Below are 26,144 nucleotides of genomic sequence, written 5' to 3'. Positions count from 1 at the left end.
TTCTAAAACCTTACTGGTGGAGTTTCTAAGTAAGGATTCGCTAATAAAGTATACACAGACAGCTTTATCTGGGAAGAAGTTTTTCTTCTTTTTCATTCTTTGTGGTCTGGTATCATAATTCACCATGGATGTTTTGCACCTCATCCCTTTTCCACACAGTAGAGAAGTGGTCAGGAGAGTTGACTAAGCGAACAGAAGGACAAGGCAGGAGGCTAGACGCTTCATCTTAATCAGCTCTAGTATTATCATGCTCATTCCCATAAAACAGTGTTTTTAAAAGGCTTTGGAGAACACTGGATCATTTTGGTCTCTTTTGTGAGGTTCCAAGCTATCCAACAAAACTTATGATTCAACAAAACTTATGATAAAAGCTTGAAAATATTTATGAGGATTAAAGTCTGTTTCACCCCCCGCCCCCTTGGCCACCCGTGATACTTTTAAGCAGTTGCCTTATTGTACACAATAGACATATAAGGTTACTGTTATCCTGGTGGGCAAAATATCTTTGATATGTGCAACATCAGGAAGAATGGAAAATGTTGAATTGAAATAGTTGGATGTTGCTGTCAGCTGTGTCCACTTTCCAAATTAACTCTTTGGCAACTTCAGTTATAATGTAAACTAGATTGTAAGCTGTTCAGGAAAGACTCTGTTTCATGCTATCTGTTTGGATGGCACCCAACACAATGGAGCCTTAATCTGATAGAGGCCTCTGGACCCTATTGTAATACCCAAATAACAATACGTGATGATGATGTGTGAGTCAGTGTGCATGTACATATGAATGAATATGTGAAGTAGTGTGCTCCCATGAGTACCACTGTGCAGGACTCAGAGGGAGATACAAATCAGGATGCATGTAATTCACCTCCCAAAACAACATCCAGTGTCATAACATTGACAACCAGAAATAAAACTGTCATGACCAGGCCCGTCCAATGTAGGAGACAGGTTTCACTGAGAAGCTGGGAAGCGCTGCTTCCCCATAGGATAAAGCTCTCATTCCTAGCCTTACATGGCTGTTTGTTTGATAACACGCTTGGAAATGATATGACTTTTGCATATAGAATCTCAGATAGCAATCTTGCCAATCCTGGGTATTGGGCTAAAGAGGGAACATTTCTCTCGCAGGTCCATTAAAAAAAATAAAATAATATGAACCTGTGTCTCCTACATGTTAGACTTTGGCTGGAGACACCGATTGTCTAAATTCTGATTGAGTCCTTTTGATGACATCACACCTGCACACAAATCTCCAGTGGAGCCCAGTGAGACCAAGATTTTGCAAACTGGGTTCCTCATACACCAGAATTAGTGGCCTGTATGGGAGTTGCTGAGTGCTCAGCACGTTTCAAAATTAACCCTCTTAGGATACCTAAAAATGGACTTACAAACTTTAAGCACCCAGTTTGCAAAATCTTGGTCCTGGTACCTCAATAATGTAAAGAACAACCCCCGCGTCTCATTATATTTAATGGATATGGGGGAGGAGAAACAACAAAAATAAAAGTACCATGAGAGAGTGAAGAGAGGCAGCTAGAGTAGGAGGGAAATGGGCAAAACTAAAAGTGAGAGTTTTAAGCACCTCCTCCCGCAAAGTGCACAGCTACTCTTTCAACTCCAGTTTCTGGCCTTCCTGTCACTTTTAACTCAGTTTCCAGTACAAAAAATGTCAATATTTCAATTGGCGCATTGAAAGAAGCTGCTGCATCACAAACGGCTGCTGCCTTTTGGACTGAGAAGAGGGCCAAAATAGTTCAAGGAACTTACAGAAAAGAGGAAAGGGTTTGACATAATTACTAAACAGTACACACATTCAGGACAGTAACAACAGTAACTGTTGTTCACCATGTTCGGTTGAATCCCAGTCCATCCCTTTTTCAATTCAGTTTTGAGAAACAGTGTAAACAAAAGGACAGTACACTGATTCTGGGGACAAAAGCTCTGCTGGCCTGGGAGGAAGATAAGGGGTGCTGGTGAGCTAAGAATGAAAATGAGGGTGAGAGGCAGATGGTGGGAGTGGGGAGAAAAGGTTTTTTTATTTTCCATTTAAACCTCTTCAGAAATGTACCTTTCAGCAGTTTGACCAACCCTTTTGATTGTTGTTTGTTTTCCTCTTTCATATCAAGCAGGAGTACTTAATTTAAACTCAATACAGCAACAATAACACGAGGGTGGCTTCATGTTAGCTCAGTATTAATCACACACTAGACTAAGAAACACAAACACACCTTAGTTCTCTCAAGTTCATTGTTATGAACACCACATTCCTTGGCCTTGGTGTTTATTCAACCCAGGATATGGGTTGTTACTTCACTAACAGGGCACACCTTTCGAACTCCCCAGCTAGGATGGTTTTGGATGTATTTTTCCATCTTTTGTGATGTCTTTGATTATTCCAAGTGTTAGTACAGTTGCCAGGAAGAGGAACATTTTATAACCATTAATTTTGGGGAGTTTTCTTTGTTCAGCTCTAGCTTTATCATCTCTAAGATGATACTTAGATTCTATAAGGATCAGGTACACAATGAGTAAAAAAGGTGTATTTACAGTACATATCCTACTGTGCCGACTCCCATTTTAGTCATACTTTAGACAAGGAACAATTTAACAGCGCTATAAAGTAACCTAAAAAGAATCTTTATCGGTTGCATAGTGTTATATTTTAAAATATGCTTAACTGAATATTTATGTAACAGGTCACCACCAAATTGTGATACAATGTGTTTTAAAATTTGCAATATTTTGGGGAGCAGAACTGGAGAAGTACAAGAGCCTTGGAGGAGTGGGAAAAATGTCAGTAACTTTGACTTCTGCACAGCTGTTCACTTATAATACAGTGGTAATACTTGAATATATTATTGTTAGAGGTCTCTGATTAGTATAGATGGGTAATAGTAATTTGAACTTCTACAATGGCCTTCGTCTGAGTTTTCTCAAAGCACTTTAGGGGGTGGGTAGGTACTATAGTATTATCCCCATTCTACAGAAGAGGGAACTGAGACAAGGAGGTGAAGTATGTTGCCCAAGAACCTTTAGTTAAAGGTAGTAAGGCATAAAATGCAGGTCTCCTGACATGTAATCCTCTCCAGGACTCTAATTAATAATAGAATATATTTTAAAGCATGGTGCCTGTCACAGAAGCCCACTCACTCCAGGAACCACAGCCTGCTCTTTGTGACTCAGCCCTCCGGCCAGGTTCCTATAAGCGTTTCCCCTTCTGGGGCGGGGTGGGAGGGTGAAACAAAGACGTTCCAGAACAAATTGTCCCAGGTAGTCCACTGTCCTCTGCCTGGTCTGTGCCATGTCCCCAATGGCTGGTAGGGGAAACCGAGCTCACTCTCTACTCCGAGTTCCAGCGCAGGGACCCTCTAAACAGCAGCCAAGGTCTACACTCCTATTCCTTGCTCTTCTGAGCCTTCTCCTATCTTCCTGACTTCCCCCCTTTTTGATTTGCCAGCCTCCCAACTCTCCTCCCAGGGAATAAGTGGACTATCCTCTATAGTCCTAACATACCTCCATTCTCTCAGGCAGTGACTGCAGCCTACTTCCCTACAGCCTCCTTCTGTTGCCAACTACCTGGCTTTATATAGGTCCCTCCTGTTCCTGTTCAGTTGAGCCTCATAGCTGATTAATCACTCCCTGCTCCCTGGCTGCTCCTCCAGGTGCTGCCTATAGGTTAATTAGGCCTAATATACCCTCTCAGGGCCAGTGTGGGAAGTACACCCCCCTCCCAGTGCCTCTTTGCCATAGCATTACAGGACCATACAAAGTTAGGTAACTATAACTTACCTGGGGACCTTGATTTACACCACAAGACAGAGGATCACCAAGGGTAATTTTCTTAGCTCGCTCAACACTCCTGCGGACAAACTCTTCATAAATAGGTTCTTCCACAAAAATCCTAGAGCCTGCTATGCAACATTGACCCTGATGGTAGAACAGACCAATGTGTGCAAGTTCCACAGCACTGTCCACTGCAATGAAATGAATATTTAGTCAAATCTCATTTCTTTGCAGTCTCTACATATACTGGTTTTGAATGCTCACAATATTGCCTCCCTTTGTCATACCACCTCATTGGTAAAACTTTCCACTATGTGGTCTTTTAAGGCACAGATGATCCCTCTTACATGTATCCAACACTATTCCTCAAAAGACTTCTAAATATGATATACTTAGACAAGTGCACCTTTGACTACATGGTACAGAATTTTCATTCCACATTTTCTCATGATGCTGGGTCAACAGTGCCAAAAGGAGCATTCAGTTATGGTATGCTGAAAATTATCAGCTTTCAGCTATCCATCTTCCTGAGTTAGCAGCACTCTTGCCATTGGTTCAGAATCTCATGGATTCATGTCCCATAACAGAAGTTAGTATCAACTTTGGGTACAAAACTACCACACGATACTAAGGGCTGACACACTGACAGAAGTTCTGTCCTTCCATGGATGTCAGACCAAGGTCCCTTTTTCCAGTTTTTAAGTGAAAATTAAGTTAAAGATCCTGAGGCATGACTAGAAAAGAATGAAGGATCCCACACGGGTACTGGACAAATGCACAATGTTGTACACACAAAAAAGAAACAAAACACCAGTGATTTAGATACATTGTCTAAGACCACAAAGCAAAAGAGGAAGGTAGCTATAAAAGGAAAAAAGATATAAAGAATTACTAACAATCCGCATCCGCAAATATAATATTAGGACTTTTCCCTCCAAGTTCCAATGTAACCCTCTTCAGATTACTCTTTCCAGCAGCTTCTTTGATCAGTTTGCCAACCTAAAATGTAGCACAAAATAGAATTTAATCTCAAAGTTTTCATAACAAAAAACCCATAAAACTTAAAAGTGTTGCTCCATCCCCAGCTCTCAATTTCCCAAAAAAGTGAAGGTCGGGTTAGTAGCTGTCCAATATGAGAATCATTAAAAATATTTTGAGGGGGGGATCAGATGGTGGGGTGGGTCCCTGAGTTTTATGTCCCCCAGGAATTCCCCCATCCCCAAACCAGAGATAAGCCCAGCTCCCACTGATGCATCTGTGAAGGGCTATTCTGTAGCTCCCTCACGTGGACACAGTACCTCCCTCACCAATCGTGCCTGACTTGGAGCAGCACTGAGCACTAACATCACCTCTGTAACACAGGCATTCTGAGGTAGAGGGCAGGAAAAGCTGCTGCCACGGTGGGCACCAGGGCTCTGATCTCCCACCTTCTCCCATTCAAGCAGCCTTCCTCTACTCCAGGCAGTGAGAAAGCCTTTTGAAGCACCATACATGGGAGGGGAGCTGTGGAGACCAAGAGTCTGTCTGCACAGCCCACTCTTCCCTGGCCCAGCTTCTATCTCTTCAGTGGGATGAGGTAAGGAGGCCCAGAGGGGACTAGAGAATATGGGAAGGGCAGACACAGCGCATGGCACCATTTTGTTTCCCCTCCACCTATTGCATTATTAAGGGGACTCCCTTGCAAACCAGACTGGAGAAGGTAGGGTGGTGATGCCAGCTTCAGCGTGAGGGATAGTGTGGTAAGATCCCTGTTGGCTTTCATTGCAGCCGGATAATTTGGGGGAGTTGATAATACCTAGATCTTCCTGCTTCCAGGAATTTATTTGCAACCCCTCTTTAAATTATTGAATGGAAACATTATCAAATACACTTTTCTTCTCAAAGAAAATTTCCTTTCATACATGAGTTATCGACGCCATCATTCATTTATGTCATGATAAATGCCTACGGCATGAGTGATCATTTACACCAGTGGTTCTCAAACTTTTATACTAGTGACTCCTTTCACACAGCAAGCCTCTATGTGCCACCCCCCTTGTAAATTAAAAACACTTTTTAAATATTTAACACTATTATAAATGCTGGAGATGAAGCAGGGTTTGGGGTGGAGGCTGACTGCTCATGACCCCCCATATAACAACCTCACAACCCTCTGAGGAGTCATGACCCCCAGTTTGAGAATCCCTGATCTAAACAGAGGCCCATCCTGTAAAGACTCATGCATAAGTTTAACTTTACACATGTGAACAGTCCAATTGACTGTAACAGGATCACTCACGTGCATACATATGCATAAATCTTTGCAAGATTTGAGCATAGATTTCAGGTAGTTTTTCCTACCAAAATGCCATTGATGAAATTAAATAGCAGAAAGCTCCATTTGTTGAATTTTCAAATATATAAGACAACCTCACCCCCCCAAAAAGATATAAGAATAATATTTTTAAAAAGAAGACTCAAAATAGTACTGCTAAGTTAGAACCAGTTGATTCTCATTGGATTCCTTTGTTTGAAGAGGCCTTCCTAGAGTACAAACATTGTTTAGATAAGTTTGAAGTTTTCAATAACTAACAAATCATTACACAGACTTTGTTTAACAAAACAGCAGCCAAAAAAGAAAAAAAGTTAAAATAATTACATAAAGCAAGCTAGACACTAAATCATTACTCAGAATCGGAGGAGCGGAGCGTTCCAGTTTATAGTTACTTGCATTCAGAATAATACCTGTGTAGAGCCTGTGAAAGCCACTTTATCTATGTCCATGTGGTGAGAAATTGCTGCTCCAGCAGTGGGTCCAAAACCTGGCACAATATTCACTACCCCCGGTGGAAATCCAGCCTACATTGTAAAAACCACCAGAACTATGAGTTAACGATGAAGAATGGATGAGCATGTCTATTACTTTCATTAAATTGTTTCTGTTCTACAGCTCCCCAATAATTTTTCCCCAACTACCCAAAAAGTCATTTCCACCCCCAACTCAAATATTTTTCTATCTGACAGTTCTTCTTTTTTGCTTTTCTTGCAGACTAGGTATCTTGTTCCAATCCATTGCGGACATTCTTTTGGAAAAGCAGACTCGGTTTCTGTCATTATTTCAATGCTTTTGTCAAATGGTGAAACAGCATTAATTCAATATGCCCCTCCCCAAGTCAGAAAATGTTTAATGACGTGAAAACTGGTTAATATCTTTTTCAACTTCATTAAGCCAATTCCATTCATTTGACTGGTGATTTAGAGTGAGATTCTGCTCTGGAAAGTGACTATAAAAATGACATTGTGGTGTGCCACACGGAATGGCTTGCTTTCTTTCCATTGGCACAACCTGAGCTGTAGGTCTTTGGTGGTGGAAAGACTTCCTGGAGGGACTGCTAGCAAGGAACTTTCCAATACAAAGTGGGTGGATCTGGCTAGTGAGGAGGCATGTCCTGTGTACCTAGGAAATGTGCTGTTTAACCTCCTTTCAAAAGCTTCTGTTTAATGCTGTCCTCCTCCCTGGTGTACAGATTTTGGCACGAATCAAATCCATTGTCTCTCGGTGACTCCAGATGAAATTTGCTCAGTTTACAGAAAGAATGTGTTTCCACCCCAGCAAACTCCCATTAGGGTCTCAGAGTCAAGTCGGGTACCTTCTTGCTTGTGAATCCTCACTGCTAACTTAGACCCAACTGAGGTGCAAGGTAAGTGTAGTTAAGGTGGGCCTCAATTTTATAGAATGGGTCTGCAGGGCTGGCAGTTAGCAGAAGATTTTATTTTACATGAAACAAATGTGGCATGGAATCACAGAAGGTAATAAACACAGGTCCCCCATGTTATCACTTTAATAGAGTCCCTTTTTAGAGTAGAACTGGGACTTTGAAATAAGAAGCCTTTGAGGCACTTAATAGTGAAATATAACTCCCAGATAGACATGTTTAATTAAGAATACCATATAGCTGAGACTCATACACATATTGTATATATCTTTTAAAAGTTATTTCATATTTCCTGTCAAAATGGCACCCTGACCCTAGTTAGCTTCTAGGCCCTACTACAATATACATGTTAAATTATAATATCAAATATAATATAAGCAGGTTTTTTCATTAATTTTTTAAAAATTTGGTCTTTTTAAGTGCTCATTAAAGGCACCAGATTTACATCATTGGCAACTGAAGTCCTCTGTTGCAGACCCATTCTGTGATAAAACAATGAAATCTTCTCTATGCTGCCTTAGCTGTGTTTCATCCCTAACCTAAAAGGACCAACATTAGGGTGAAAAAAATGACAGTGTAGGGTCTATAAATCTATACCATCACTGGTCTCCATAATGAGACTGCCAATGAGGGTATCAGTTAGTGCCAACTGTGACTATGTTGTATTCTGATGTGAACACTTGTCCATGAAGACATGAATTTAGATCACCAGTTGGTTTCACATAAAGCAGCTATCAGAGTAACAACTTTTTGCCACTACTACTAGACTCAGATTTCAATAGGCAATTCAGATGCAAAAGCAGAACTGTGATGAATTTTAGTTCACAAATTTGGACTCAGAAACAATTTGACAACTTTAATAAGAATTTGCACATATTAATGCCCTATAACTTATATCGGAGCATCCATCAAAAATATTCAATCCGGATATATTCAAACTTCAGATATACCTGAACTTTCAACAGGTGAAATTTGGATAAAGAAAACAGAAACAAAATGAACAATGATAAAACTAGATTTTTTTAAAAATAAAAATGGTAATTCTACTCCTTTGCTCATTTCTACATAAAAGTGTCATTGTCTTGTATCAGTTATACTCTATTGAACAACAACAGCACTGAGATTCTGAATACAGTTGACTCCTTATTGCAGGAATGTTAATCTTATATTTAGAGAGAGATGGTACTTCATCAAGGTCAGGGTAGAACTCAGTTAATTTTTCTTTTATATTGCTTTTCAATGGAGCCATCATCTTTATTTTTGCTGTTTAAAATGAACAGATGAAATACTTTGAGCAGTAAAAGCAATTCCCCCAAATTGTATTTTCTAGTAAAGTTTTCCATTGTGACTCACTATGAGCAGCATTTGGCCCTTTTGTGAATCTTGTCCACTTTGTCATACTGTTATCTTTGCCCTAAACGGACTACGGGCTGTATTTGTGATGAGTCATTGTTATGAGTCATAACACTAAAATGTGCTGAGTCAGTGTTGCCAGTACTTGGGGAAGTTACTAAGCCTGGTGATTATTGACTTTGGTGGCAGTAATCACATCCAGATAAAGTTTTTAGTTTGTTTTTATTGATCCTAACAAGAGCCAGTTTAACTGTTTCACCACTCTTCTCTGGCGTCCCTTCTATGCTTGGTGATACTCAGCAACGTTACTTTGAAACCAATGGAACGTTAAAGACTACTGTATTTGAGACATTCAGAAGCAGAGGAGGTGTATTATAGTTGGACATATTGTACATGAAGTTTGGCAGCAGTCAAGCAGTTTAATTTTATCCTCATTAATCATAAACCCAGGTGAAAAAAATATGTGTTCTGTAAAATCACCTGCATAGAACAGATCTATTACTAAGATAACCATGATGATAAACTAACCACCACTCATCTCCAAAAGCTTCTTGTTTGCTTTGAACTTTGAAAAGTATGATGCTGTTATAACACACAGTCATTTGCCAAAAAAATTAGTTTACTAGATTACTAATGGGGTGTGATTTTTTTTCAGTAGGCTAGATTGTAAAATATGTAAGCTTTTTACCCTTCATTAGCTTCAGTGGTTTGCAGTAAATTCCATAGTACAAGGCTAGATATGCTATTTGCTATTTTGGCACAGTGTAAACTAGTTCTTACTACTGTACGGGCCTCTTAGAAAAGTATACTAGTCTGCTATGGCAAACTCACCTCTTTAATTAAAGATCCCATGTAAATAGCAGTCAGTGGAGTTTCTTCTGCTGGTTTGACGATCACCGTGTTTCCACAACAAAGAGCAGGAGCAATCTTCCAGACAAACATAACCAAAGGGAAGTTCCACTAAAAGACAGATGAGAAGATGTATCCTATTTCTAATACAACATTGTATTGCATTGGCTTTCCCTTCAACAGAAGCATGAACTGCCACATGGACCGTGCAAAACCCACTGATTTGGATTTATGCGATTTCAGTGCACTCAAACTGGCAGTTAGAGATCAGATGAGGCTGAAAACACCTAATGCAACTCAAGCAAAGCCTGACAAAAGTTGCCTGTTTAGTGATGAAACTGGTGAGTCTTGCCATCTCCTTCTCTCTATAGTTCCTCACCTGAACTGGCCTACTGAAAGGGATGGGATTGTAACTTGCAATCTCTCACCTCTGCATGGCTTTGGTGAGTGGTTGATTGCTGAGAGTGAGAGAACCAGTCTTCAAGGAGCAGCTGGTTGGCTTGCTCCCCTTGCTGTGCATCTCTGGAGAGTCAACTGTTGGTTTGTTGTCTCACAATCAACAGGAAATAGCTTCAGGATCACTAACAGCCTATCCCTCCACCCCACAACCTGCTGTAGCAGGACTGTGAAATGTTCATTCATTCCTGCTGGTGTCTGAAAAGGTTTACCTTCTGCTAGGGTTGGTATGTACTGCTATCATAGGGAATGATCATCATGGGGTTCATAAAGAGAATCTTTAAAACATCCACACAGCACTGGAGAAACATCTCCTAGTCATGCTGCTGCAGACGATGTAGCTGGGGCAGGGTGGGCCAACTGTCTGTTCTTTTGAAAATATTTCATGCAGGCAGGAGGCAGTTGGTCTCTGTGCCTGCAGCCAGGGACAGAGGAGGGTACAATGTGCCATCTGGCCATCTCTGAAGATCTGTGAGGGGTGAAGCGGCCAGTGAATACACCAAAACGTACTTGGAGATTTACAACTTATTATAAGAGATGATGCAGATTGTTTTGTTTACTCCTTGTCTGCCTGTATCCATCTGTTATTTCTTGTCTCATACTTAGATTGTAAGCTCTTTGAGGGCAGGGGCCATCTTTTTTCTGTGTTTGTACAGCACCCAGCACAGTGGGTCCTCATCCATGACTAAGACTCCTAGGCACTATGGTAAGGAAATAATTTATTTTACGTTCTAGACTGTACATATTTTAAACAGTGCTATATTTTGTGAGGGGTTTACCCTTCATGTACCAAGCACCTTCTGATTTTAGCACAGCTCCTCTCAGGATCAGGGTCAGAAGCAGTCTGGCCTGAGAAGGAAGGTTCTGATGATTAAAGATCCATACATTCATTTGTGCAGAGATAATTTTGAAAGCAACTCCTTTTAAATGAAAAACTTTTTTTTTTATGTAAAGGCTCCAACTTACAGGAATAATTTGGCCACACACACCAATGGGCTCATGTCTCGTAAATGTGAAAAAGTTTCCATCTAAACAAGAAGAAAAAATAGTACACTCAGACACAAGCTTTTGTGAGAAACAGCTCAAGTATAAAGAAGATAAACTTAGTTACCAAACATAGCTACATATTCTTGTACTTATAAACGATATTTTCAAAATCTTAAGTATGCAACAAAAAAGTACATCTGGATTCAATCTGGACCTTCCCTACATGCCTCAGTGTTTGATTCTGCCCAGCCTGGCTGATTTTTTCCTAGTGGCAGCTCTGCTTCTGTCTGTGTGGTGGGTAGGCATCCTGATGGGGTGTGTAAAGCATGCCCACTCAGCATTTTTAATTCCTTCTTCTCCCTCCCCCCCCCCTTTTTTTTTAAAAAAAGTGTTTTTTTAAAAAAGCTACTCACAATCCTAGGTACTTAGACATTTTTTAATATTATATTTTAGCTGACATGAAATCCATTAAGTATAAAATCCTCTTGGTTTCAAATAAACATGTGTTTCAGTAAGCCTAGTATAGAGGTCTGTGAGATGCAAAAATCTCTGAAGTTGAAGTATTTATCACTCTTGTTTACCCTAATTCCTCCTTCAGTACAAATCTATCTTTCTTAGAGAGAAGGCAGGGCAGTCAAATTCCTTAGAGTTGATCAATGGAAGGGAGAACAGAATGGGCTCTGAGCTAAATCAGGTAAATTTCTTCCCTTCCCTTCTTCCAGTCAGACTCTTCCTCATCCATCCTCAAATAATGGAATCAAAGAATAGTAGGGCACCTGACTTTCTTCTGGCCCAGGTCTTAGTCTTTACTGAACCAAAGTCTTTCTTAACATCTGTTTCTAATACTGTTACACTGTTATGTGTAACCTCTACCACTTATATTGCCCATTTAAAAAAGACTCTTCATATTTACTTTCACATGTAGAAACTAATATTTCTCTAGTAAATAATTAACATTGTTTCGTTGAATAAATACCAAAAATGTGAATAAGTAAGTTATGTTAACTGTGCTAAAGATATAAAAAGAGGCATCTGATAAGCCTTAACCAACCCACATTAAATGTTTATCTGAAATCTGTCCCAAGGCAAGATATTTTTCCACATTACAGAATTTTTAGCAGGAGGCAGTTCAAAGGCATATCACATGTCGTGCATCAGGTCTGGCTTGAAAAGACTTTCTCAGAGCTACTCACCCATTGGAATGGTGCGACCTTGAACTTTATCAGCCCAGCCTGCACAGTAGCGTAAAGTTCTAAGGCAGGCTCCCACATCCATGAAGTAGGCAGTGGGAAAAAGTTTCCCACCATCCATGGATTCCATTGTCTAGAAGAAAACACATCAACCGTGTATTAATAAAGGCAGTTACTTTTTATCTAAATCACTCGTTATGGTGTTATTGGCTGCCCAAATTACAGATTTGCAGCTCTGGTATATTCACTTTCTAAAAGGCAAATCAATCACTTTCTGAAGGAAGCAGAGCCACTGGAAAATCAGCTTGGAAATCTGTAAACCAGACGTTTCCCTAGGGCTTTACTCTCAGGGATTTATACAGAGCATTTGATAATGGTGCATTTTAAATGATGCAGGTTCGGGGGGAGGGGGGAAAGAGATTTCTGTTAGCTGAGTAAGTGAAGCTGCTCCAGTTTAGACTGAGTATTCTATAGGTGTGTATAAAAAGAGCTACAACTTGAAGCTCCTGGCTCAGATGATATAAATGGAACTATAAATACTGAGCCAATGGGCATTCTCAGTTTGCACACTCTGCAACCGCTTATTCAGAGCTGATTAACCCTCCTCAATGATGTCCAAGGGATGCAGAGGCTCCCAGCAAGGGCAACACCACTCAGGTGTCGTTGCACTAGGATACTGTGGTTCTTCAGTATTGTGGGAGACCTTCCATGGAACCTCAATGAAAGAATGAATAATCTACAAATAATGTGAGCAGGGTTCCATTGTGGAGGGCTCTTAGGGCAGAATGGCATCCAAAACCAAACCAAAGTCTCCCAGTCTGCATATGAGAGGCCTGTACAAATGAGGAAGGGCATTTGATGAAGGGCATTTCAGTATGGAAAAATAAACACCTCCTAAACAATGGATTGTCTTTTATTAGCTAGCTACATAGTGGTAAATGAATTAATAAAATCCTCTAACTTGGTTTCTACACTCAAGCCCTCCCTCCACATAGCCATCCAAAACATTAACTCTCAGAGTGACAAGTTAGTGATTCCAAACCTGTAATTTTCCCCTTGATCATGGGTGCCCACTTCTGTCAGTACTCCAGTCCAAGAGTTAACATTAAAGAAATCCCACGTTCCACTATGTTTTGACTTCATTTTACTAAAACTTTTCAGAATAGCAAAGATGTTATAGAAAAAATAGACACAGTTACAATTAGGGTTAGAAAGTAGGTTAACATAAATTTAAGAATGGACCTGAACATTTGCCCATAGCTCAAAATAGATCAGAACTGAACTTTTAAAACATTGTTGATTTGTGTTTTTCACATTCATCCAGCTGTACACTTATTGCTTTTTGAGATTTCTGACCTAACTAGACCCAGAACGTACAAGCAATTTCTCAGAAACACCTATTGCTAGTAAGGCAGATTCCCATGCTGAGATACAGATAATGGAGTTAAACCTCTAAAGGTTGGGACGTTTCACTAAGCAATCAAAGGTGTACATGTTTATCCAGAACTAAACTGAAGATTAAGCAAACTATTCAGAAACTTCTTGGGGACTGAAATATTGTTAGAACAGTTTTTCTCATGTCTCCCTATGCACACGGGTACCAGGGGTCTTAAACTGTGTGAAGGCTCTTGTGGGGATCATCAGTAAGAGAAGCACCTAGTATTTCCTGCTCCTAGGTAGGTCGGAAATACCAAAAAATCCCCATGTACTGTTTTGGAGTTTCAGCATTTATGTTTTTGGTCCTGGCCAAATGTGCAAACTTATGCAAAATTTTTTTAAAAAATGAATTGAACTAAAATCAAAACAAAACAAAAAAACCTTTGGATTCTCCTTAAGTTTTGATCAATGGTGTTCGCAGGGGTGTTCTGAGTTTATCTAAATTGGTTCAGCTTTGGGAAGGGAAAAAACTCAGAATCTTTTGTTGATGGGGTCTGGAAGGCACTGCATTCAATAATAATGATGCAGAAAAGGCAGACGTGTTCAATATTTTTGTTCAGGATTTAGGGGGGGAAAAACCAGATCATGTAGGCATATCATATGATGCTAACACTCTTTCCATTCTACTAGTATCTCAGGAGGATGTTAAACAGGAGCTACTAAAGTTGAACATTTTTAAATCAGCAAGTCCAGATAACTTACATCCAAAAGTTTTTGAAGAGCTGGCTGATCTTGCTGGACTGTTAATGATGATATTCAATAAGTCTTGGAACACTGGAAGTTCCAGAAGATTGGGAGAAAGCTAATGTACCAACATTTAAAAAAGGTAAACAGGAAGACCTGGTAATTATAAACCTGTCAGTCTGACATCAATCCCAGGCAAGGTAATGGAGTGTCTGATAGAGGACTTGACTAATAAAAATTAATTAATGCCAATCAACATAGATTTATGGAAAAAAAATCCTGTCAAACTGACTTGATTTTTTTATGAAATTATAAATTTTGGTTTATAAAGGTAATAGTTTTGATGTAATAGACTTCTGTAAGACATTTGGCATGGTACCACACAACATTTTGATTAAAAAACTAGAATATAAAATTAACATGGCACACATTAAAGGGACTAAAAAGGTAGCTAACAGGTTGCAAAATACAATCGTAAACAGGGAATCATCATCAAATGGATGGGTTTCTAGTGGAGTATTGCGGGGTTTGGTTCTTGGCCCTACATTATTTAGCATTTTTATCAATGGTTTATGAAGAAACGTAAAATCATAATTAATGAAGTCTGCTGATGACCCAAAAATTGGGGGAGTAGTAAATAATGAAGAGGACAGGTCACTGATACAGAGTGATCTGGATGGCTTGGTAAACTGAGAACAAGCAGACAGTATTTGTTTTTAATATGGATAAATATAAATGTATACATCTTGGAACAAAGAATGTAGGCTCTACCTACGGGATGGGGGACTCTATCTGGGGAAGCAGTGACTCCAAAAAAGATTTGAGGGTCATGCTTTATAATCAGCTCGACATGAGTTCCCAGTGCAATGCTGTGGCCAAAAGGGCTAGTGCATAAACAGGGGAATCCTGAGTAGGAGTATAGAGGATATTTTGCTTCTGTATTTGGGACTGGTGCAATTGCTGTTGGAATACTGTGTCCAGCTCTGGTGTCCACCATTCAAGAAGGATGTTGATAAATTGGAGATGGTTCAGAGACGAGCCACAAGAATGATTAAATGATTAGAAATCATGCCTTATAGTGATAGACTCAAGGAGCTCAATTTAGCTTAACAAAGAGAATGTTAAGGGATGACTAGATCATAGGGTTTAAGTACATACATGGGAAACAAATATTTGGTAATGGGCTCCTCAATCTAGCAGAGAAAGGTATAATATCCAATGGCTGGAAGTTGAAGCAAGACAAATTCATTTAGGAAAGAAGGTGTAAATTTTAACAGTATGGGTAATTAGCCATTAGAATAATTTACTAAGGGTCATGGTAAATTCTCCATCATTGATCACTTTTAAATCAAGATTGGATTTTTTTTTTAAAAAAAAGATGTGCTCTCTGAATTACTTTGGGAAGTTCTATGGTTTTTGTTATATAGGAGGTTATCCCAGAGGTCATGGAATCTATGAATTTATGAACTCTTCCTATCTAAAATGGAAGAGGGATCCAATATCACGTGGAAGGTATGGAAAATAAAAAACAAATTAAGGAAAACAGAGATGTACAAGAGGTTTTAGTAGGGGAGGGAAGGAGTAATTAGATATTATTGGATTGGCAAGTAAAAAAAAAAAACTGACTGCTTCAGCTGTCTTGTGGAAGTAGCTTATTTTCCTTTTCTCTTCATAGAATCACAGAACTGGAAGGGACCTCAAGAGGTGATCTAGTCCAGTGCCCTGCACTCAAGGCAGGACTAAGTATTATCTAGATCATCCCTGACAGGTGTTTGTCCAACCTGCTTTTAAAACCCCCAATGATGGAGATTCTACAACCTCGCTAGGCAATTTATTCCAGTGCTTAACCACTCTGACAGTTAGGAAGTTTTTCCTAATGTCCAACCTAAACCACCCTTGCTGCAATTTAAGCCCATTGCTTCTTGTCCTATCCTCAGAGGTTAAGAACAACAATTTTTCTCCCTCCTCCTTATAACAACCTTTTACGTACTTTAAAACTGTTATCATGTCCCCTCTCAGTCTTCTCTTCTCCAGACTAAACAAACCCAATTTTTTCAATCTTCCCTCATAGGTCATGTTGCCTAGATCTTTCATCATTTTTGTTGCTCTTCTCTGGACTTTCTCCAATTTGTCCACATATTTCCTGAAATGTGGTGCTCAGAACTGGACACAATACTCCAGTTGTGGCCTAATCAGCATGAAGTAGAGCGGAAGAATTACTTCTTGTGTCTTGCTTACAACACTCCTGCTAATACACCCTAGAATGATGTTTGCTTTTTTTGCAACAGTGTTACACTGTTGACTCTTACACCTCTATAGTCTGTACTGTATGGCAAAGATACAAATATCAGTATATGTCAGCATTAAAATTGGTATGTAAAATCCACATCCAAAGTATGACTCCTTTAAAATGTGCTAAACCACTAGTTCAAATAGTGGAAGTCTCACAATGTAGTTTCCCCTGTGTTTCCCAAGAAGTGTGACAGCTAGTTCTTCTGTTAGGTCTGACAGGACTAGTTTAAAGTGGGTACTTTGCTGAAGAAAAGTATATGTTCAGATCTGATTTTTGAAAAATAAGCTGCCCTAGAAACTAGCAGTTGCCAACTCTCAAGTGTGAGCAAGTGACCACAGCCCCTATAAATCTTCATTTTTGGTTTAAAAAGCCTTTTGGAATGCAGGCAAGTGTTATTTAAGAAGACTCTATAGCCAGAAAGAAAGAGAAGGGCAAATGGAGATTTCTTTGCAGATATTTATGTATTTTTGTAGGCTAAGTATGCCGGTTCCATTACATTAAATTGTTGGTATCGTCTGCAGCTGCTGACTGTATAGTTTGAATGCTGTGATTGAATTACTCTGGGTAACGTGGTTAAATCATTGTGTTATCTTGGAGGTTAGCTACACTGGATGCTATGGCTAAATTTCTGGCATCTTTGGCAGAAAAACACTGTCCCAGCTCAGGATTTTGTGAACTATTACAATACCTGGTGGTTATTTTTTATGTAGCTGATTACTATAAGACCCCATCTCTAACACTGCTTGCAATAGCAAAGTGAACATCTCAATGACAACAACAAAACTGGGCTACAGAGAAAGGTGTAGGTAAATATTTTGGACCATGTACACAGCTATTTGCAGCACTGCTGTAAAGTTTTAAAATGCATTAATGCAAGTTGTCAGCCACCTGACTGCTAAAATGTTCCAGTAAGGAGAACTCTACTAAATATTCAGAGTTAGGTGGTCCTCTATTTGCTCACCTTCTCACTGTCAACAGCAAATATGTTGCACCTTTGGTCTTGGATCCAAAATTTGTGAGATATAAGGGAGAGAGTGGGAGGAGGAAGAGGCAGTGATGAAAATGGTGCGTTAATGAAATCCAAAATTCTTTCCATCTTTAAGAGCGGAGCTTTGCTTCTAGGCCCTGATTTAGCAATTTTGAGCATGTACTTAAATACCATTGAAGTTACATTGATGTTAGTAGGATCTGAGTATGACTTAAAGCTGAGCATATGTTTAACTGCTTTGCTGAATGAGGGTACAAAAGTGTTGGTCATTTAAACATGCCAATTAGCAATACAAAACAAGCCAGTCAGAGACTTGGCTGAAAACAAGCACTGACATGGCCTGATTTTCAGAAGGGCTGAGCACCAACTTCTCCCACTGATGATGTGTCCTGTGAAAATCAGGGCATCAATATAAGACCATCCTTTCCCTTCTTTCTGTAAATGCTTTATACTTACAGCTAAGAGTAGACGATCTCTTTCAATTAAGTCAGCTAGTTTATTTAAGAGCCTTCCCCGTTCTGAAGCATCCATTGTACGCCATGGCGACCCAAGCTGGAAAGCTTTTCTCGCTGCTTTAACAGCTTTGTCTATGTCCTCCTGTGTGTGAACAATATGGAGATTTATTTGATTCTGTTATATAATCCTGTTTTTTTCCTATCTGTACAGCACCTTAAGTGTGCTAGGCATTTTGCAGAATAAATACAAGACATCAAACTTGCTGCAAGCAACTTACAGTCTAATTAGAGGAGAACACTCATTTTACATCAGTTTTTTTCAAACATGCTCACTATCACTTGAAAAGTTTCCCAGTTATATGAAGTGATATAGGAAACAGCTGAAGTCTCAAAGCCCATACATAAAAGTATATTAAGGAACTTCACTTTTAAGTCTAGATTTTCAAAAACTTACCCCCCCATTTTAGCACCCACAGTTATTTGCAGGTGTAACAATCTATTTCAATGTCCAGGTAACTGCCCGTACCCACAAATCAGGCATCTAAACATCTAATGTAGCCTAAATTCTAGACATAAAACCGCCCAAAGGCTTGGTTAAGGCCAGATTCAAAATATGTCCCAAAATATTTCATATGATGATCACAGATGTATTCTTTGGAAAACAAATCATCTTTGTTTTTTTAATTGGAAGTGCAGGACCTAAGCACCCTAAATCATGGAAGCGTCTGATTAATTGACCAGGTTTTAATTGCCAACCCTAAGCACTCCACAATGCTGGCACTGTCTCTAAATTAAACATGTTAACTTGTCAGCCTATGGCAGTTTTTATAATACTGTTTATTATTAATCTTTTGGCTTTCACAACAATGGAGCAATGTATATTTCACTGTGCGGGAATTGTATCTACATGGAGAGTGTTCTAGGATGCAAAAGAAGCAATTAAAGGCCTATTTAGAAATGATTTTCAGTATTTGGGAGTTTGTCATACTTCACACATCCTGCTGCTCCTTTTCCAAGTAAAATACCAATGGAGGTTCAATTCAGCCCTTTGGTTTTTTTGAAAGAATATTTCTAGAAAAAGTAGGAATCTATCTGTAGAGCAATTTGCATGTAAAATTTAAGCAGCAACTTCTGAAAATTTGTCCCACACTGTAATTTGCCTGATTCTCCTCTCACACTGGTGTAAATCAGGAGTAACTCCACTGAATTCAACACTAGGGTAAAATTGTTGTGAAAGGTGAATCAGGCCCAATATTTTTAATCAATATTGATAACTGAAATTGAATTATCCTTCAATGACTTAGTGAGGGACAAATCATGACACAGAGAGCCCAGAAAGCAAAAGAACCAGTGCAGACCTGCTATGCAGGCAGGATCTTCCTACAGTGGGTACTTACCATCACAGCACTGACAGCTCCACAGTGGCTCTCTGTGTCCAAGTCAGCATGAGGTTTGGGGGCAGGATGAAGGAAAGGAGTGTGTGGAGCAGGTGGATTCATGACCATGTAGCTCTGCTGACCAATCCCACCTACATGGGAAGGCACGGTAGCTATGGGGAATATTGAGGCTACAATAAAGCTAATATTCCGCTAATATTTTGTAGCCTGATGGAGAGGATTCCTTCCCTAAATGGAAGCTACCACATGCATAGACCATGTACTTGGACATTGTGAAGGGATAAGGATTTGATCCCCAATTGAACATTTATACTTTATCATGGATGAAACAACTATATACACTGTATGATGGAATGTAATCCATGTACTGATTTAGACATAATGTTTTCCTACGAGTGTAAAAATCAATGGTACACAATGTCTCTATGGTATTACGCCCCACCCCTTCACTCAGCATGAATACCAGGGGAAATGCACAGCAGAATGAGGGAACATCCACCCTACAAGCCGACTGAGTAGCCTTGTAGCTGCTCTGCAGAAGCAATCTCAGCTCAATGGCTGAAGTAGCCTCCATGTACCCTTAATGTGGCCCTGCTTTGAGAGAGAGGATTGAATGGTCTGCACAGTGGCAGATCCTCTTCCTCACTCCCACAAATTCACAACCCATCTGATCCACACATAAGCCAATAGTGAGTTGTGGGTGCTCAGCACCTCTGACAATTAGGCCATTTATTTAAGTGCCTAGTTTTAGGCACCCAAGGGTGAAAATGTTGGGCTAGACCATTTAAAATTGTCTCAAATTCTCATTTTAATTAATTGTGATTCCAATATCATATAATGAATAGAATTTGCAGATCTGGTGGTAAAAAAAATGCAAATATGTTCAAGACATTTTCCATCATACTTGTTGAAATTTCAAAATTCTCCCATGCACTCTGTCAGATATTAATGACCCAGAACAACTGTATAAAATAATAATTAATACTGTTTAATTTTATGGTGCCTATTGGCCTAAGGATAATAGATGCTTTTAGTCTATATATGATCAAATGCTTATTTTTGTAGTGATCTTTTCTACAGTAAAAAATAGCTAGTTAGAATCCATAAAACCAGAAAGCAAAACAAAAATTCAACTAATTAATCCTTTGAGCAAAAAATATAAAATATAAAACTGTTCTGTCAGTTGTATGAGACTTAATTTAACATAGAAAATCTACACCAAGAGACAGAGACAGATAATTATGCACAGGGCCAGGCTTACTAGGTTTTTTTTTTTTTTTTTAACACTTGTTATAAATGTGCATTTACTTTACATCTCACTGACCATTTGTTAAATAAATGTAGTCATGCTTTATTATTACTAGGGGCCTTCAGGATTAGTGAGCATAGCCTAAAAGAGCCATCTAACTGAAAGGAAAACCATTCCCATTCACATATGTGTCTGTACTTTGTAATCTTCACTTAAAAAAAAAAACACACTGAAAGGCAGTGTACAGCTCTCTGTTAACTCTATTGTACATACAAATTAAATTCCTAAAATCTCTTGGCTAAAGACTAGACTCTAGAATATTAGGTTTACAATGACTGTAATTTATTAGATTTGTACATTTCACTAGACAATTTAGTTAATAGCAGTTGTCATTACACATTAGTTTACAAAATTACTGCATATGAAGCAAACCTGTATGCTGAACAGCATTATCTCTTTATTTAACGAGTTGTTAGATTGCTTGTAAAGAATGAAAGCTACAAGAGTTTCAAATGTTAAGTGAACAGTTGCAGGTCATGAGTAATTTAATTTGAGGATGATCAAATATCAGGCCAACCTGATTTGCAATGTAACTTGATTTTTAAAGATTAAAAAGAGAAGTAGTAGAAGGTGTCATAAATATAAAGGGAAGGGTAACAACCTTTATGGATGCAGTAATATAAAATCCCTCTTGGCCAGAGGTACAGAATCCCCTTACCTGTAAGGGGTTAATCAGTTCAATTAACCTAGTTGGCACCTGACCAGAAGGACCAATGGGGAAAGAAGATACTTTCAAATCTGGGAAGGCTTTGTTTTTGTGCTCTGTGTGTGTTCTCTCCGAGACAGAGAGAGACCAAGCAAGTAATCCAGCTCCTACTGAAATGATACATCTAATATTACAGAAATAGTAGGTAATAGCAAGGAATGTGTTAGATTATCTTTTGTTTTAGCTTGTGAATTTTCCCTGTGCTAAGAGGGAGGTTTATCCCTGTTTTTTGTGACTTTGAAGTTTTGCCTACGGGGGAATCATCTGTGTTTTAAGTCTTATTACTTTCCATCCTGATTTCACAGAGGTGCTTCTTTTACTTTTTTTTCATTATAATAAAGTTCTGTTTTTTTAAAGAATCTGATTGGTTTTTAGTGTCCTAAAAACCCAAGGGTCTGGTCTGTGCTCGCCTTGTTTACCTATCTGGTTGGTAGATTACTCTCTAGCCTCCCCAGGAAAGGGGGTGAAGGGGTTTGGGGGAATATTTTGGGAAAACAGGAACTCCAAGTGGTCCTTTTCCTGAATCTTTGTCTAACTCACTTGGTGGTGGCAGCAGTACTCATCCAAGGACCAGGAAGGATTTGTACCTTGGGCAAGTTTTTAACCTAAGCTGGTAGAAATAAGCTTAGGGGGTGTTTCATGCGGGTCCCCGAATCTGTACCCTAGAGTTCAGAGTAGGGAGGGAACCCTGACAGAGGGGTAGCACTTTACATGAAAGATACCTACAATGCCAGTGAGATACAATCAAGAGTGGTTATGAAATTCTTTGGATAAGGACAAAAGGAATGAAAAATGAAGACGAAGCCACACTGAGCATCAGCTACAGACAACCTGGACTGGAGAAGGACAAGAATGAAAAATTCCAAGACCAGATTTCATAAGGCCAGATTTACTAGGTTTTTTAAAAAAACAAAACACTTGTTATAGATGTGCATTTGCTTTACATTACATGGAGTTTTTGTTCAATAAATGCAGTCATGTATCCAACATCATGAGTCCTCCTGAGATATTTGACACCACAGGAAACCATTCTCATGAGGGACTTTATCTAGCCATCTATTTTATAAGAAATAGATCCAAACTTGCATAGCAAAGATGTTCCAAACATTGCCAGGTATCTTACAATCAGCTCTTATGCTTGGACACCTATCAGACAATCACACTTGGACCTGAATCCTATCGTCAAATCTATGGTACAGGTTTCTGGTAAAGTGCTGAAACCTGTAATTTAGAATCCACAGAATTATGCTGCAGACAGAATATTTTATGCTGGATCTGGATCAGTACCATATTAGGGTTAAATGATTACTGAAAGGGGATGGGAAGCTGAGCAACAGCTCCTATGTATTCAAAGGCTGAATATATAATAAAGTAAACAAATGATTTGGTCTAGTAAAAAGTGATAAAACTGGGAGAAATCCGAGAACATTAAGGGGGCATTTAGGCTGAATATGAAGGGTTTTTTGTGACAGTGAAACTTTGGGTATGTCTACTCTGCAAAGTAAGCCCGGGCCCAGATTCAGACTTGAGCCCAAACCCTCTTCTGTTTACACACAAATCTCTTGGGCTCAGACCTAGGTTCTAGGACCCTGCAGGGGTGGAGGGTATGAGCCCAAGTCAAGCCAGGACGCAGGATTTAAGCTCTGTTGCTTTACAGTGTAGATGCAGCCTCCTCTGACTTGGTCCTGAGAGTCTGCCAAAAGTATCCCACAGTTCCATGGGCCAACTTCCTTTGTCCGCTCTGTCCTTAGCATCTCCAATCCACTCAAGGGAAACAGACAGAATCCCCATTGGTGTAATGCAGCAGCTTGGTAGGTCAGTGTTCAACCCTTCCATTGTCTTCCCAACACTGAGCTACAAACCCACCATGAGACTCTTCTGGGTTTGCAATAAAGGCTGAGCAGAAGAAGTCTTTTGCAAAGCGTACTGCTTCATGGTCATGGGAGCACAGCCAGATTTGGGTAAATCTCTGGTATAAAGCCAGCAAAACTGTATACTTTAGTCAGAGTACTTAGAATGACCACGTGTACCAGGAAATAGCAAAGAAGCTGGCAGCATTGCAAATTTACTGGCTCGGTGACCAGTTCATGGAGTGGATTAACATTACTCTGGTCTCAAACCAGGGATCAGAACTGCACCTTGGGCAACTCACTGACTTCATGCCCGTTTTATGAGGAGTTTGACTGAAAACAGTGAACTGTGGGAAGGGGAAGGGGAAATGTTTTCCATTTACTAATCTAGTCCATGTCAGTTAGAAGTAGTCCATGCAGTCCATAGGTGACAAAACTCTTTGTGCCATATTTGACTAGAGTTTGAAATTTGGTCCAGAAATGTGGCCGGGGAAAGGAGGGGGGATAAGGAGGATGGCTGTGGAGTTCTATGTGTTTGTGGGCAGCCATAACAGGCTAAGCCATGCGGAAGCTAAGAAATCATCCTGTTGATTCAGTCACGAATTATGACCCAGTTCCTGGTGCTGATAGCTGTAAACTTTTCTTGAAACAGGAACTCCAGATAGGCAGTCACATTTCAGAAAAGGAATCATTTTCCTGGGCCACCTTGGTAGCTGACCAGCCAACTCCACTCATAGATGTGCTGTTCAGTCACTATACGTATGAATACTTCAGCTGCATACGCTGCAGGTTTCTGACCAGCAGACTAGAATAACATCTCTCTGTGTCAATTGGGCACAAAAAGGACTGTTATGTCCTCCAAAATATGGAAGGCCTGAAATGATAGAAAAAGCTTTTGGAGCTCAGCCACTGATGCTCCCACCTCGCAAGGCCAAGTAGTTCTACAATTTTTAGAAAGCAAAAACCAGCTTTCAAATTAACTTACCATCGTTCCTGTACTTCTGTTGCTGGGATTAAGCAGGCTGTGTCCAGGGAGCTTCTGTGGTCTGAAGCTTGGAAAAGTAACATTTTAAGTCCTTGAAATACCACACGAAGTTTGTCTATGCTCCTGCTCTGAGTTTATCTGAGACAATATCCCTCTGTATCTTGTCCTGTTCCAGGCCCCTTGACCTCTTCTTGGCTGCAGCACCTCCACCACTCACCTATACTGCAGCAGAAGCCTGAACCTTCACCTTGCACCTTCACAGACTGTTTCCATGATGAACATATGGTTGAAATTCTGGAGAGGGCCAACAAGCAGGTCCAGCACCAAAGATGGAGGGACTTATAGAGAGAGGAAAGTCATGGCGAGAGGCAAGAGGAAAGGCTCAGGTTTGAGGGCAGGATTTCAACATGGGAGCTGTCTCTTGTTTTGCAGTTCCTGGAACAGGAATGGTGGCTAAAGGTAGAGGACAGAGCTTAGCAGAAAGAACTGCTTGAGCAGCTGATATCACTAATGGCCACAAGAGTATCAGCTCCTGCTGCATCACTCATATCGGAGCTTGACTCTCTTTCACCGTGCCTTGTGATGCAGTCCAGAAACAGCTGGGAAAAACTCCATGGCTGGGTGGCCCATGCAAGCAGGCCCCATGAACGACTGGGAAAGGCAACTTTGCCCCTTGCTATCCTCCATATAGACCCCCTCCCATCTCACCCAGCACCGAGTGGCAAAAGGGAAAAGAAGGGCAAGGAGAATAGGGGGTGGGGCAGGGGACATGCAACAGTAGGGGGTTTCTGTTTGCTCTTGTTCATGCGCTTTTTTTTTTTAAAAAAGGTTCTGTTGTTACTGGTGTTTTGGTGTGGTAATGGCCGCTGGCCTTCCTGGCAATGGGTTAATGGCGTACTTTCCTAATACATGTTTATAAATAAAGCTTTTTATTTTATCATCAAGAAAGTGTATTGCTATCACTGCATCACATCACACAATGTACATTTCAAATTATAAGGGTAAAACACATGATTAGGGACAATTAGGAATTAATATGCAAACACTAGTCCTCTAAACAGTTAGCTACCTCAATCCGTATTTTAATCACTTCCTTACGTCAGTCCATACTGTGGACCAACCACCCAACCCCATTCGGGAAGTGGTCATAAGCATATTGCATGACAATCAACCTTCCACCCCTCCCCAACCTTCCACCCCTCCCTCACCATCAATCAATGAGTTCCATCCACCCATCCCCGACAAGCACATTCACAAATGTACTATTCTCCTTCTTCCATTGGGCCATGCAAGTTTATAATGTGGGAGCACAAAGCATCTCTGACTTCTGCCTGGGTACATCCAGCTCCAGCAGTGGCTTCTGACTGAGTGTACTGATTCAGTGGCCCCTATCTGTCATAGCTCCATTCAGGAGGAAATGACTCGCCTCTGGCTTTGCAAAGATTGTGAAGAGCACAGCAAGACCCAGTACAGCATTGACAGTAATACAGACACTGGAATCCAAATGGGTCATAAACATCTCCAATGGGATTTCAATCTGCCAAAAGCACTTTCAACAACCATTCTACACCAGCTGAGAGCGTAATTAAAACATCTTTTGCCAGGGCTTCTAAAAGCAAGGTACAGTTTCATAAGTCAAGGCAAAAGGGGTTACATGGGGTCCTCCAGAATAATGGTGTGGACAGCGACTCTGTTGATGACAGTGTCATCTGGTGGAAGTAGCG

The 26,144-nt window shown here is 40.0% G+C and overlaps 1 protein-coding gene across 2 annotated transcripts in view; it reads right to left on the bottom strand.

The window, feature by feature from the left end:
- Positions 1–26,144, bottom strand: part of ALDH1A1 (aldehyde dehydrogenase 1 family member A1) — a 54,078-nt gene that overhangs the window by 7,565 nt on the left and 20,369 nt on the right. For both annotated transcript variants that reach the window (XM_077816399.1, XM_077816400.1), the window contains exons 3-9: positions 18,175–18,315; positions 12,320–12,449; positions 11,106–11,167; positions 9,666–9,794; positions 6,511–6,624; positions 4,683–4,785; positions 3,793–3,977 (exon numbers count right to left, since the gene is read on the bottom strand). In XM_077816399.1, the coding sequence (XP_077672525.1) occupies positions 3,793–3,977; positions 4,683–4,785; positions 6,511–6,624; positions 9,666–9,794; positions 11,106–11,167; positions 12,320–12,449; positions 18,175–18,315 (864 nt within the window). The remainder of the gene's footprint in view (positions 1–3,792; positions 3,978–4,682; positions 4,786–6,510; positions 6,625–9,665; positions 9,795–11,105; positions 11,168–12,319; positions 12,450–18,174; positions 18,316–26,144) is intronic.

Source organism: Eretmochelys imbricata, chromosome 5, assembly GCF_965152235.1.
Source record: "Eretmochelys imbricata isolate rEreImb1 chromosome 5, rEreImb1.hap1, whole genome shotgun sequence".
NCBI lineage: Eukaryota > Metazoa > Chordata > Testudines > Cheloniidae > Eretmochelys > Eretmochelys imbricata.
This window is presented reverse-complemented; position numbering and strand designations above follow the sequence as displayed.